This window comes from Nyctereutes procyonoides, unplaced genomic scaffold (assembly GCF_905146905.1).
Source record: "Nyctereutes procyonoides isolate TBG_1078 unplaced genomic scaffold, NYPRO_anot_genome, whole genome shotgun sequence".
Lineage (NCBI taxonomy): Eukaryota > Metazoa > Chordata > Mammalia > Carnivora > Canidae > Nyctereutes > Nyctereutes procyonoides.
Window position 1 is genome coordinate 27,295,918 of NW_026575052.1, and position 14,857 is coordinate 27,310,774.

Genomic DNA, 14,857 nt, shown 5'->3' on the forward strand with positions numbered 1-14,857 from the left:
ACTTTATACATGGAGAAACCAATATTCTTAAAAAATGAGATAATAATGGATTTTTAATACCACTCAGAACCCGATTCCATGCATTTACATAGTTGCCATGTATCTTTCATTTTTTATAATCCCGCAGCCTTTCTGTATGATATGGTGTGCTCAGAGCACCCTAGCCCCTTGTGAGCACAGAAGGGAAACGGGAAATGTGCAAATGGTCAGAAAAAAAGCACTAGGTCTGCCACAGGCCTGGTTGCATACTGAGGACACTTGAGACACACGAGTAGCTCAGAAACCCAGGCAGGTCACTCTGGAAGCCTGGCATTTCACATCTAGACCTGGGTTCCTTTTCCCACAGTACTTTCTCTGCTTGGTGGCAGGGAGTGAATTAGGATCCAAACTTAGACCAGTCAGATTTGGAGCTGAGAAATAGCACAGCAGGAACCTAACAACCACTCACTTCACTCAACAGAAACAAGCTCTTTGGAAGAATCTTCCAGCCTGGCACTGCCCATACAGACTCCTCTGCATCATCGCAGGACTAGATGTGGGTTGCATTCTGAAAACTCACAATCTCTTTTTCCCAAATGACCGTCTCCCCCCCCCCCCCACCCCTTTTTTCCTTTTTTGCAGATGTCCTTAAAAGGCTACCGCAAGGCATGGAATAAAATGAAAACCACCAATGAGCAGTTGCAGGCACTTTGCCCCTCCCAGGAAATAGCCAGAGGGAGGCCACGGCTGCAGACCAGAGTGATCCATTAAAGTAATCAGCTCCTTTCCAGTCAAGGGGTCCTCTCACTGTTCCCTGTGCTGCTTGGTGTCCCCGACTCTCCAGTCGGACTGCTGAGCACTTCCCAGGCCACATTTGCCTGTGGGGAGTGTGGCTAATTTCATACCCTGGCCCCTGGAACCGTTAACACTGAAAGAACCACAGGGCACTCTAATGGTTTGACACTTGTTAGCCCACATTTAGTTCACAAGCACAAATGAAAGTGACCTTCCCGCATGTAGGAGTGGGACAGAGGAGGGAGAGCCCACCCATTATGCACTGTGGGCCTGTCCATGGCAGCCCAGGTGTGCAACTATCAAAAAACAGACACCAAAATAGCATGGTGACTGCCTGGCACTCAGCATTCTGAGCTTACTCTTCAGTTGAGAGATTTAGGTCCTTGACTAGATACCATTGCAAAAGAAAACCAGCACAAAGAAAAACAAGATAATTTCTTGGGGCTGATGTAACCTGTTCTGACCTGAAATAGGCCCACCACCATCCCCGGCGTCCCCACCATAATAGTCATAGTACATGGGTTGGATGGCTGCAACAGAAGACTTGCCTAATTCCTTTAACCCTTTCTCCCGAACATCTGGACCCTTTCTAAAGCTGTTTGTTGGCCATGAATGTATGGTGACCCTTTTTTGTCCTTGCATGTATGTTTGGGACCATCCACCCTGGCCCAGCCCAGAATGTTTTCTCTGTGTCACGATGATATGTGATGAGTAGCTGAAGAAAGGAAACGAATCCTCCAAGTGGTGGAAAGAAGACAGTGGATGGCTGGTTTTCTTAGTCTTGGATATAATCCAGTCACTATAGTCTTCCACCCTGATGTACAGAAATACGCCAGGGCATTCCTCACCACCATGGGACAAGATTCCTCTCAGCACCCACAGATTCAGTTGCTGTAGCTGGCACATCATTGGGTTTCCTGGGTCCCCCTGTGACAAAAGACAGAAAGTTTCAGGTCTTAGAAAAACTTAAAAAATATATATATATATATAAATGCTTGTACAATTTACTATTTGTTCCAGAAATGTTTTACACTGGTTCTCACTGGAGTTGGGGTACATTATAGCATACCAATTCCAAACTAGGCAGCTGCTACCATAAATTCCAACAAGATGACATTTTCTTTTATTATACAAATTATTGTAGGTTTTTGCAGTTTGGCAACAGCTTCCTGGTTCTCATTTCATTTTCATGGCCCTTTGACTAAATCCTCACTCTCTTTTGGTTTCTCATTCCTCAAATGTTGATTCCCCCACCCCCACCCCCGCCGTTTCTGGCCTGGAATGCTCACATTTTTCCTTCTCTCTGCTGTGTTTCTATCCTTCATTCAAGCTGCTCCCTCCATCCCACACTCCTGCCGAGGTCAGAGCCACATTTCCCCGGGGAGCACTGACCAGGCTAGGTTCACAGCCTGTCCACCTGGTTGGCACTTGTCGGTGCCCCTGCTCATCAGCCCTGCCCACGCTCCCAGCCTTCCCATAGGAAGTCCTCTGGGACTCAGAGGTGATTCTGCCGCACACACCTGATCTCCCTTTGAGGGAGTGTGTGGAAGCTTGGCACACTTAACTAGATATATGACCCTGGCGAGTCACCTACTACTCTCTGAGTTAAAGTGCCTATACTACATGCAGAGCTCCTAACACAGTGCCTGGCACACAGGCTGCACTCAATGAAGAATTGGCTACCATTATTCTGGTGTCTATAAAAGGCCATCATTTTTATGTGAAAAGCTGAGAAATATGAGGACTAGCAACAAGACAACTGCTTGGTATAATTTACCTTAGCTGCCCCACTCCCAAGCCTCCCCTTAAGGGTATTTCTGACCCCCCACTCCAGCCTAGTGGTCCATCTTACCCCAAGAGGGGTTGTCATTCAAAGGCTGGGCAGCCCCCTTGACCTGTGTGGCCTGTCTCTGAGAAGGGCCGGTCAAGCACACATTGCTTTTGATGCCCCGTGCTGCCATGGAGCAGAGGGTAGAGATTTCATCCCAAGTTCTGGCTGGCAGTGATAGGACTGTTAAATAGACTCCTTTAGCACCATATCATGTCTACTTTGGTCAGAGAAGTTCTCTGGCCAAGCATAGCATGGTCTCCCCTCCTGTCACCAATACCACTCCCAGTTTGCCTTAATTGTGGTTTTATAGCTTAAGGAAGAAAAATCATGCCATTTAGGACAAATAGTTTGATGAATGATTGTGCAGTAGATCTCCCTGGCTGTTGCATGGTTTTGCAAGTTGCCATTCCACCTGGGTGTAGAATGCAGTGCTTTTTCTCTTCCTCCTAACGTGTGGGACCTAACTTCTGAAGCCCAAGCAGCTGAGAGAAGTAGTACCAGGTGCTTCTCTGAAGCAACCCCAGCTCATCTCCCAGAGGAGCAGCCCCAGCTTAGAGGGGCTCTTTCATTGTGTAATGCTCAGCTTTGACATTGAACAAAAGCCCTAACAGTTGTGAGGAGAAGGGGGAGCAGTGAGTTCAGAGTGATTCTGCTTTGGGTTGGATTTCTGGGGACTCATTAGGCAGATACTGAACTTGGGTGGCTTATCCTACATATCTGAAATATGACTATGAGGATCTCTGGACACTGGAACATATTTCTGAAAGAGGAAAGGATCCTAGGTGGACAAGTCAGTGTCTGAGCCAGTTTGCAAGCACAGTTCAAAAACAAAGGACTGACTGCAGGTGCACTATAGTTAAAAACCAATAGGTAAAAACCACTCTGAACTTTGCAGATAGATTTAAAGAGGTAATCATTTTAGAGTATGAGCAGCTTACCATATTCCATTGAATCTAAGATGCTCTTGAAAAATTTACATCTTTGAGATGAGATGTGTCTTTTAATTGGTTGATGTCAGAGTTCTCTCTCATGATTGATCATAAAATAATGGTGGATTCTACAAATAACAGCATCTTCAATTTGATGAAATATGTGCTGGATTGATGGAATGGTTAACAGCAGGATTTTGATAACTAGCTATATTTTCTAATGTATTTTAACATGTTATCTACTTTAAAAAGTTGTTGGTCTTCTATGGGTAGAGAGTTTCATACAAAGTAGGCACTCAAATGTTGAACCAACTTTGGAAAGGCAAACTCACTGCCTAATGAAAGGCAGTCCTTCATGTATTTGCAATAAAATTACTTTTCGAAAGAATTATCTGCATATATGTATTTTTCTGCCTTTCTCTAAAATACTTTCCATAAATCATCTGGGGAAAAAAAATTCCCCACCAGGGAATCCTGACACTTATTTGAAGGAGAGTGGATGATCCGCACCTTAGAAATTTTGGAGTAGAGGAGAAAAACTGCCTGGAAATCTGGTGGACCTATGTTCTCATCCTTACTCTAACATTTATTAACTGTATGACCTCTGTAAATCACACTTTCTCTGAGTATGGGCATGAGGGAGCCTGGGCCAGGGGTTTATGAATTCCACACATTTTGCTGAGGTGTAGGACAACCACATCTATACAACTCTCTTCCAGATGGAGGGCAGGGCTTCTTACAGAAAAAAACTCCAATAACTGATGAGCAATAGCATCAGAGTGTAGGCTCTATAGAAGCTGAATACAATGACCCCACCCTGTAGACATGCTTGAAGTATATCTTCATGCATAGTTTGGATTCACACTTTCAGACTTTTAGCCAGTGAGAAAACATCTATGCCATAGAAATGCTTAATCATGTCACATTTAAAATGGTGACTGTTTAGTCCATTTAGTAGATTTTTATTGAGCATCTACTGTCTGCCAAGTGCTGGAGGCAGCTATGAGTGCCAGGTGCCAGTCCCTGCCAGTCCCTCATGGAGTTGACCATGCAATGAGGGAGTCTCAAGGTTCCCTTGAAGTGACCACTGCTCACTCTCAGCCTTTAGCTTTTACTCCATCATGCTCTTACCAAGCAGACAGCATCAGTTTCCTGTTCCATGTGATTGCCACATCCTGTTTTCTTGAGTTTGTGTAGGGGACATAGGTTGATGTCTTTCACATAGATTTTCCTCAGGATACTCATCGTCATGTGATTTCCTGTCTGGACCATGCAACAGAGAGCCAAGAATTATTAACAAGAAGACATTGCCTATGTCAGCTCAACTACAACTCACGTATCTACATGGGAGTGAGTAGAAAATGTTCTGATAAGCCCCTTTTCCTTATAGAAATCAGAACCTGTGTCAGAGTTTTTCTGAAAACTACCTTTGTTTTGAACTTGGATGTGAAAATAACATATTCCATCCTTCTTCTACATCTACAGAGAATACATTTCCTTATTCATTTTCCAAGAATAAGAGAAAACAAGGACAGCTTAGCAAAGAGGATAATCAGTTCCAGTTCAGGGAATAGTATCCCCTTGCCCCGCTATAACTTTGCACTCACTTCAGGCTATTTGCTGCCTATGTACTTCTAATTTTGGTGTAGGACTAGAAGAAAAAGGAACACATATAAGAATGGCCACAGAAAAGGCAAGCATTGGAAATCTTGACTTATTACATGAGGGTTCCAGCCCAATACCAGAATCTCAAACAACCTGAATTATTAAAATAAGCTCTAGAATGGTTCATCCAAGTCACCCCCACTGCTAGCATACACACAGCCTCCTCTAGGAGAAGGAAGGCATTAACTGCAGACGTGGGATTCCATCCTGCCACCCAGCAGTTCCGCAAGGCTGGTGGCACATGCAGCTTTCTGCTGAGGAAGCAGATGGGCTGGATCAGGTTGCTGAACTCCATCGCCGTGTCTGTCTTCAGGAGGGCTATGTTATTGATCATGGTTTCATTATCAAAATCCTCATGGATGATGATGTTATTGGCTGGATACTCTTCATGAGCAACCACTTTGGCATCCATCTTAGCTATACCAACTATAACAATGACGTCCTTCCTAGAGAGAGAGAGAGCAAAGGAAACTTGAGAAGCCAAGGCACCATGGAAGATTCACACTTCCCTGTTTTTTTTTTTTTTTCACTTCCCTGTTTTTATATTTAATTTTTGTTTGTTTGTTTGGAATACTCATCCACCTCATTTTTCCTGGGCTAATTTTTACTCATCCCTTTGGATCCAGTCCCCAGAAAATCTTTTCTGAACCCCTAGGCTTGTCTTCCTTTGTGAGCCCATAGCAACTTGGGAATTTCTCTATCTTAACATCATTTGTCCCACCACTGAAAGATAATCTGTTATATCAGGGATGATTATCTTCATGCTTTTCCCATAGTTTTATTTTTTGTTTATGTAGTCATTGTTTCATCAAAGATATAATCTTGACTCCTGATTTTAGCACTTATATTTTAATATAAACATCTTTTCATATTACAAACTCTAAATACTCTTCAGAGAAATTCTGATTTTAATAATGATGGAGTTCATTTGGGTGTTTTCCCTTTCTTCTCTTGGGGATCACCCAAGGAACTACAAGAATGAGAAAGGCTGCAAACACCATGAAGCAAAGAGACACAAGAAACTCCAAATATCAGAATCAGAGGAAGGGCTAACAAAAGCAAGGGGAGACAGCAGGAGTGCAAGGAGTTCTAGATGATACCTACCCCCACAAATTCAGAAAATGCTGGTCAAACATGCTTTTCAGCAAACAAGTGGAAAGAAAACAAATAAAACCATTGCCAAAATAAAGGTCAAGTTGGAAGCAGCATGAAGAATAGATAACACAAAAAATACAGTAAGGGACACAGAGGGAAGGACTGAGAGAAGTGGCCAAAATGAAATAGATATTAACAAAGATTTTTATTTATTATTTTTTAAATCACAATTTTATTTTTTTTTTAAAGATTTTTATTCATGAGAGAGACTCAGACAGAAGAAGAAGCAGGCTCCCTGGGACTCCATCCCAGAATCATGCCATAAGCCCTGAGCCGGAAGGCAGCCACTCAACCACTGAGCCACCCAGGCATCCTTAACAAAGGTTTTTTAAAATTTATTTTTATTGGGGTTCAATTTGCCAACATATAGCATAACACCCAATGCTCATCCCATCAAGCGCCCCCCTTCAGTGCCCGTCACCCAGTCACCCACCTCCCCCCACCCCCCGCCCACCTCCCTTTCTACCACCCCTTGTTTGTTTCCAGAGTTAGGAGTTTCTCATGTTCTGTCTCCCTTTCTGATATAAAAAATAGTGAAAGGGAAGAAAGGGGAAAGAAAAAAGAAATGAGTGGGAAATATCAGATTTTTAAAAAATTGGAATTCAGTTTGCCAACATATAGCATAACACCCAGTGCTCATCCCATCAAGTGCCCCCCTCAGTGCCTGTCACCCAGTCACCCCAACCCCCCGCCCACCTCCCTTTCCAATAACCCTTGTTCGTTTCCAAGAGGTAGGAGTCTCTCATGTTCTGTCACCCTCTCTGATATTTCCCACTCATTTTCTCTCCTTTCCCCTTTAATCCCTTTCACTATTTTTTATATTCCCTGAATGAATGAGACCATATAATGTGTGTCCTTCTCCGATTGACTTACTTCACTCAGCATAATACCCTCCAGTTCTATCCATATTGAAGCAAATGGTGGGTATTTGTCGTTTCTAACCCTAACAAAGATTTTTAAAGTAGAGAGAGGAAAATAACAAATGTGGCAGTTAATGGTGAGTCAGCAGATCACAAAGAAAGTCACCCAAATAATAAAACAGAAAAAACATTTTATGATATAATTTAAGAAAATTTTCTGGAAATAAGACTTCAATCTACAGTTCAGAAGTGGACTCCATATCCTAGGAAAAAAGGGGTACAGAATGATCAACACAGAGACATCCTTGTCAGCTCCCAGCAGGAAATAGATGGCATACTCAAGGTAAGTTGGGGGAACTCTACAAAGGTCTTGGAAAGATGTAGGAAAATCACAAAGAACAGTGCAGTGCCTGGGCACCACGTGGCAAATCCAGCTTTCTGCTGAGATAACAACCAGGGTGTTCCTGTGACTCTAGGCACTAGAGAAGGGGAGGAAGTTGTCGGAGCTATGGGTATTAGGTCACTTGGCTGAAGGAGGCTGCCAGTCTGCAGTACCTCTCAGTGGAGTAAAGACCTTGACCTCACTCTCCTCGCTTCCTCTGATCTCTTGCCAGTGTTCCCCTTGGCCAAACCCAACTGGAACCCAGAAGGTAAGAGTGCCTATGGTGTAACCCACATAAGTTAGCCTTCTGGGACACAACAGGCTAGAAAAAGAGTAGAAATGGGAGAGATCCAGCATAGCTAGTAGCTGGTCTTCAGTGACAAAGGACTCCATGGGCATCCAGACAAAACCTAATTAAGTCATCTTAAATGAGGCCATATAATTTATTGCCAAAGGAACTTAAGAGAATGAAAGGGGGTGCAAACAGCAGGTATACTGGGATAAATGGTCACACACCTACAGAGGAGAAAATCAGAATGGCTTCAGACTTTTCTACAGCAAGATTTAATACCAGAAGCTGGGGGTAATACCTATTAAGTCTCAAAAGAAAAGAAGGCATGATCTATGAATTCTATACTTGAGTTGTCATTCAGGGGTGCCTGACTGGCTCAGTCAGTAGAGCATGCTACTCTCGATCTTGGAGTCATGAGTTTGAGCCCCACACTGGGTATAGAGATTACTTAGAAATATTTAAAAAGGGCAGCCCCAGTGGCTCAGCGGTTTAGTGGTGCCTTCAGTCCAGGGCGTGATCCTGGAGACCCGGGATCGAGTCCCACATCAAGCTCCCTGTATGGAGCCTCCTTCTGTCTCTGTCTCTGTCTCTGTCTCTGTCTCTCTCTCTGTCTCTCTCTCTCTCTGTGTGTGTGTGATGAATAAATAATAAAATCTTTTAAAAATATTTAAAAAATAAAATTGAAAAAAGGTGTCATTTCAGCTTGAGGATAGCACATTTCTGAATATAAAAAAACCCAAGGAAATATGGTTCTTGGGAGCCTTTTAAGAAAGTACATACCTGAAGACAAATTTTAGCCAATTCTAGTGTGGAATGGAGAAAATCCAGCAAAAGAGTTGTCAGTAACTGTGGAATTCATTTTAACATTGGACTAAAATTTAAAACCTTTTAAAATTTAGGTTGGAGTAAAAATGTAAACTCTGGCAGTAATTAGATGGTATTACTGAAGCTGAAAAGAAAGTTGGGAGGTAGGCATATATGTCTGTTTTCTCTTTTACAAGAGCCTGAACATATTATTTGCTTACAGCTAAATTACGAAGTAATAAGAATGTGCAAATATGCATATGCATCAAGGTAAACATTAAAGAACCTATATAATCTATCAAAATGGTGTGGTGGAGAAGGAGAGAAGAAGTAAAAAGATAGGACTTCTAGCATTGGCCACAGCAGAGTCTAAAGAAGACAGCCCAGAAAGAAACTGATATGTAGTCATCTTCCATGAAATTATAACTCTCAGATGAACACCAGAAAACTCAAACTTCCCAAATTTGTCAGAGGAGACCTACAAAACAAAACAAAGGCCACAGAGTGAAAAGAAAAGAAGCAACAGAAGGAGAAAATATAACCTAGATTAAAAACAAGAAGTAGGAGTTTCATTCTGAACATCAATTCAGAGCAGAAGAACAAGGAGTAAGATAAAGAGAGGGCTCTTGATAAGAAGGAATCTAGTCAGGCAGCCCCCGTGGGTCAGCAGTTTATCACTGCCTTCAGCCCAGAGCGTGATCCTGGAGACCCGGGATCATTTCCCGCGTCAGGTTCCCTGCATGGAGCTCTGCCTGTGTCTCTGCCTCTCTCTCTGCCTGTGTCTCTGCCTCTCTCTCTCTCTCAACTGTCTCTCATGAATAAATAAATAGAATCTAAAAAAAGAAAGAAAGAATTTAGTCTCCATTGAAGACCTCATAGTCTCAAACACCTGTGGCACATGATATAATGTTCACAAAGGGAACACTCCAGGAAATAGAAAAAGCCAGAAGCTTGCTCATGATAGACTTTAACTTACCTTTGTCAGCCTAGGACACATCAAGATTACCTCTCCCAATCTTAAAGATTTTATTTATTTAATCATGAGAGACATATATGTAGAGAGAGGCAGTGACACAGGCAGAGGGAGAAGCAGGCTCCATGCAGGGAGCCCAACGTGGGACTCGATCCCGGGTCTCCAGGATCATGTCCTGGGCTGAAGGAACACTAAACCACTGAGCCACCAGGATGCCCTCCCAATTTTATATAGTAAATTATACACCAAAGACAGAGAATGACCTTTGAATTTTCTCTGTGGAAAATATTCACATGGATCACATATAGCAGAAGGACAATTCCAACAAATTCCTAAGTAGATCTGATGACTATGTAGTGTAACTCAGAATTCAGTAATGCTGGAAAACAAAATAGACCAAACACCCCACCACCTAGGTATTTAAAAACCCTTATCTTTAATAAAACCCTGAGGCAAAGGGAAAATCCAGACCAAAACTGGTTGACCAGATAAACAGTAGTAATGAAAACACTACATGGAAAGCAGGACCTTTCTGGAAGGCTAGTTGGCTGGCAATGGCTATCAACATTAAGTCCAGTCTTTCCACTCCTGGGTTATTCATTCTACAGTATATTGCATGTGTGTGAAATAATATATGTACAAGTATATCTACAGCATTTTTTGGTCTGAGTAAAAGATCGCAAACAACCCAAATTTCCATTAATAGAGAACTGTGTAATTATAGTAGAGCCATTTTGGGATACTGTGCAGCTGAGAAATGTGGGAGGTCTCTATGTAATGGTAAGAAAAGATGGCTCAGCATTCCTGGTAGAGTGAAACAAGCTACGAGTGTAATACTGTGTATGGTGTGCTACCAGTTGTATTGTGGTTGTTATATTCGAACTGTGTCCTGCTGAATTTGTAGGTAAAGGCCTAGCCTCAAATGTGGCCATATTTGGACATAGGACCTTTAAAGAGGTAATGAAGATTAAATGAGGTCATAAGTATAAGGCCCTAATCCAGCAGGACTGGTGTCCTTATAAAAGGAAGCAGAGACACCAGGAACACACACACTAAGGAAGGACCATGTGCGGACAGAGTGAGAAGGCAGCGGTAAGCAAGCCAAAGAGAGAGTCCTCAGGAGAAACCAGTCCTTCTGATCTTGAACTTGATCTTGGACTTCCGACCTCCAAAATGGTGAGAAATAAATTTCTGTTGTCTAAGCTGCAATGTCTGTGGTATTTTGTTATGGCAGTCCTAGCACATTAATACAGGGGGAAGGAAAATTCTTTCTCTGTCAGTAGATAGAATCAATATGGATAGACCTATAGGTATATTACAGATATCTGTAAATGCATTGAGTAATTAAGGAAGAATGTTCAAGAAACTGATGACAGACTATGGCTTAAGACAGGGAGTTAGTGTCTGAAGGCCAGGGGAAAGAAGCTGCTTTGGTTTCTCCAGAATATTAAACTATGTATATGTATAGTATTTCATTTAAATACATGTATTTAAAAAAATGCATATACTTTCAAATAGTAATTATAAATCATAGGTGTAAGAAAATTCAGTAGCTGTACAATATTCCATCAAGGGTTTATACTATTATTTAGCCAATTATAGTAATTATAATCTCTCTCCCCATACTTAGTGTATATATACATTTACATACACATATAAGGCATATAAATAGTATATACAAAGATACATATGTAATTATATATTATTTATATACTATATATTATGTTATACATATGAAAGAGTAATTAGAATTTATTTATCCATGATAATTGGACATTACATTTCCAGTGTTTTATGTGTAACTAACCATTCTATGAACAATTTTCTGCAACCACTTTTCTAGTGGTTGAAATTATTTCCTTAATGTTGATTCTCAAAAGTGAAGTCATTGGGTCAAAAAGTAAGATTATTCCTTTAATACTATTTGAGGGTTTTTCCCTGGTTTACAGGAACAAATATTTACTACATAGAAGTTGGGGAATAGATTGAAGTTCAAAGAAGAATACAGAAATCATGTGCATTCTGAGCATCCAGAGATAAGTGTTCTTAAGCATTTGCTTATTTCCTTCAAGTCTTCTCTCTATGTACATATATCTGTGGCAGACCTGTTGTTAAGGCTTGAGGTTAACTGTTTTAAGATATAGGCTCCTATCAATTCACTTAACAAGACTAGAGGAAGGACCTCTAGTATCAGGAGTCAGTGCCTGTGATTTCAGGAAAATGGGAACGGATATCCTTCCTATGGAGGATGAAGGAACACTCATTTCACCTTGCAGTCCCCTGCTTCCTTTTATAAGGACACCAGTCCTGCTGGATTAGGGCCTTATACTTATGACCTCATTTAATCTTCATTACCTCTTTAAAGGTCCTATGTCCCATAGTAGAGAACACACTGGACAGCATGAATTTGGCAACTGGTGATTTTAGGTCCCCAAGAGTCCTGGCAGAACAAGTGCAGAGCCAGTAAAATGTCCTGTTGCCCTGTTTCCAGGAATCCACCTTCCAGGCCTCCCCAAGCCGAGCAGGAAAAGGTCCCTCCGCCCCGCTCCAGGGGGCTGTGTAGGCCCCAAAGGCAGAGGTACTGGCCTGTTCTGCAAGGCGGATGCGATGCTGATGATCCAGAACTCACTAAGGATGCTGCCAAAAGCCAGGTGGGTGTATTGGGAATCCTGCAGCGACACTACCCACGGGAATTCCTTGTCGTTGACCAAACCCTCCTCGGAATTTTCCATAATGTTGGTTTTCTGGATGCCACAGCCTGCAGAAAAGGTAGCGGAGAGGCCTCACTGTTGGGGCAAGGAGTTGATGACCTGTGGCCACCACCACCGCGTCAGACCTCTAGACTCCCTCTCCTGCTGGTTCCTCGCTCCTTCTGGCTCTCCATCTTGGTTACCACTAACTCTGCCACCCCTCCCCGACCCATTTCTTTTCCTAGTAGGTCTCCTTCTCCGTAAAAGATTCTTGATAGCATCTTTGAGTCTAGAAATAACTTAAGGTACCAATAATCACTCTCGTCTTGGGCACTTAGAGCACACTCAAGGCAGTATTGGAAAGCATCAGTGGTTCTCAATGTGGTCTGGGACCTCTGGGAGTCCTCAAGACCCTTTCCAGGTCTGCAAGATTTATTTAAACTGTTTTCATAAGAACACTAAGACAGTTTTTGCTTTTCTCACTCTCATTCTCACACTGGTGTGTGGTGGAATTTTCCAGAAACTACATGATGTCATCACCCTGATGGCTAATAGCATATGTGAACCTGGTTATTCTTGTGTTTCAAAATTTTCCCAGTTTTTAATTTCTAACATGGTAAAGATGGGAAGATATAGCCTCATAGCAAAAATTCTTTTGGGGGGATTCTCAGTAATTTTTAAGAATTATAAAGGGGTCCTGAGACCAAAAAGTTTGAACTCTGCTGATATACACTACTTCATATAATTTCTCCAACAGAACTGGAGGTTGGACACTATATCAATCTCCATTTGCAGGTGAGAAAATTGAGTTCTAGAGTTGGTCCAAGTTACACAGCTGGTAGGATACAAGGCCAGAATTCAAACTTCATATACCCTCAGCCTGTCACAGTCTCTGTTCCAGCCACATTTCGTATCCTCAGATTTGCCCTTGCTGTGCCCTGCCTGAGTAATGCTTCCGCCAGGTCTATTTTGCTTGCCAGTGTATCCCTAGAGCCTAGTACAGTGCCCGGCCCACAGTAAGTGCTCAATAAATCAACTGGTGAATGAACAAAAGCATTTTGCCATATCAAGCACTCCCTGAAGTCTTGTCATCAAGGAGCTAAAAGGTCCCACTAGGTGGAGGGGGTATCTCACCCATGCAGGCGTGCTTGGCCTTTGCCTTCCCAAGCCCTTGAGGGAATTGCCCCCAACTGGACTGTCTCTTGGGTAGTCTGAACTTTGTTTCTTTTTTTTTTAATTTTATTTATTTATGATAGGCACACAGTGAGAAAGAGAGAGAGGCAGAGACATAGGCAGAGGGAGAAGCAGGCTCCATGCACCGAGAGCCCGACGTGGGATTCGATCCCGGGTCTCCAGGATCGCGCCCTGGGCCAAAGGCAGGCGCTAAACCACTGCGCCACCCAGGGATCCCTGGACTTTGTTTCAAATGAGAGTTAAATGTTGACTAAAGTTTTAAAAAATATTCTCCCCCTGCCAGGCCTAGTTTCACCCAAGATGCTGTATTGCCCTATATAAAAAAAAAGTCCACATTCATAGAATCATGAAGAGAGTATAACTATGATAGGAGCAGGAAGGACCTTTGAAGTTCAAAGCCCTAGGCTGGGTGAGCCAAGCCTCCTACTTCACTGGGTGTCGGGCACTAGATGGGATGAGCACTGGGTGTTATACTGTATGTTGGCAAATTGAATTTAAATTAAAAAATGATAAAAGGTTTCATCGGAATAACAATGCTGAAGTAGAAACACAGGGAGGGTACCTGGTTCCTGAGTGTACCAGATGCACCACAGGCTCCCACCCAGGCATAAGGGAGGACATCTCCCACCTTTTGGCACCTGGGGGATGAGCCCCAGGAAGAGCAGGGTGGGCTTTTTGAACAAGCCTTTCTGTAGCCCAAGGATCCCTCTCACCCAAGGATCAGCTGTGACATCAGACTGCTGAAGCCAGTTTCCCACATCCACGCCTCATGTTTCCCTTCTTTGCCTAATTCCCACCACCAATTCCTGCTGTCTGAGTCATCGTCCCCCTGGATCCCTCTCTGAACATCAAGGGCCATGTGCTTTTCCCGAACAATTCCCCCTGTCATGTTACGGAGAAAGCAGCACACTCACTGGCAGAAGAGTGGGAGACATAGAGCAGTACTAAGAGCATCCCGCGCATCTCTGCCATCCCCAAAGCGAACTGCAGCGGACACCATGGGCAGCTGTGGAAACACAACATCTGAAGGCACAGGCTTTTCCTCTCCTCCCCAAAGTGGTGATTTCCACACCCCCGCCTCACCCTCCTTAGCATTGGTTGCCCTGACTCTTTCCTTCGCATTGACAAGGCTTCCAAGATGTGGGACACAGACCTGTCACGTCCCAATTGCTTGGTTCCGTGCAGTGAAGAGCTCAGGGACCAGCTGCCCAGCACTGATATTGTTACGATAGGTAAGGGGGCCCACAGAGAGGAGGCAGCCCGCGCTCGTCAGTTTTCTCCTCGATCCAGCCAGGATCCTCGGGCTTC

The 14,857-nt window shown here is 43.1% G+C and overlaps 2 protein-coding genes across 15 annotated transcripts in view; one reads left to right on the forward strand and one right to left on the reverse strand.

Moving 5' to 3' along the window:
* CCDC113 (coiled-coil domain containing 113) overlaps positions 1-1,163 on the forward strand; it is a 34,415-nt gene extending 33,252 nt beyond the window's left edge. For 8 of the 14 annotated variants that reach the window (XM_055332594.1, XM_055332596.1, XM_055332597.1 and 5 more), the window contains one exon: positions 622-1,162. In XM_055332594.1, coding sequence (XP_055188569.1) covers positions 622-750 — 129 coding nt within the window. In that variant the 3' untranslated portion in view covers positions 751-1,162. Of the gene's footprint in view, positions 1-621 lie in introns of all 14 variants that reach the window. The other 6 variants (XM_055332585.1, XM_055332587.1, XM_055332586.1 and 3 more) reach the window with 2 other exon arrangements.
* Positions 1,162-14,552, reverse strand: PRSS54 (serine protease 54). The gene is given in 6 exon segments (XM_055332600.1): positions 1,162-1,701; positions 4,666-4,797; positions 5,387-5,645; positions 12,252-12,423; positions 14,464-14,512; positions 14,514-14,552. Coding segments are annotated over 6 exon segments (1,188 nt in total). The 5' UTR covers positions 14,550-14,552.
* Positions 14,553-14,857: the final 305 nt, after the last annotated feature.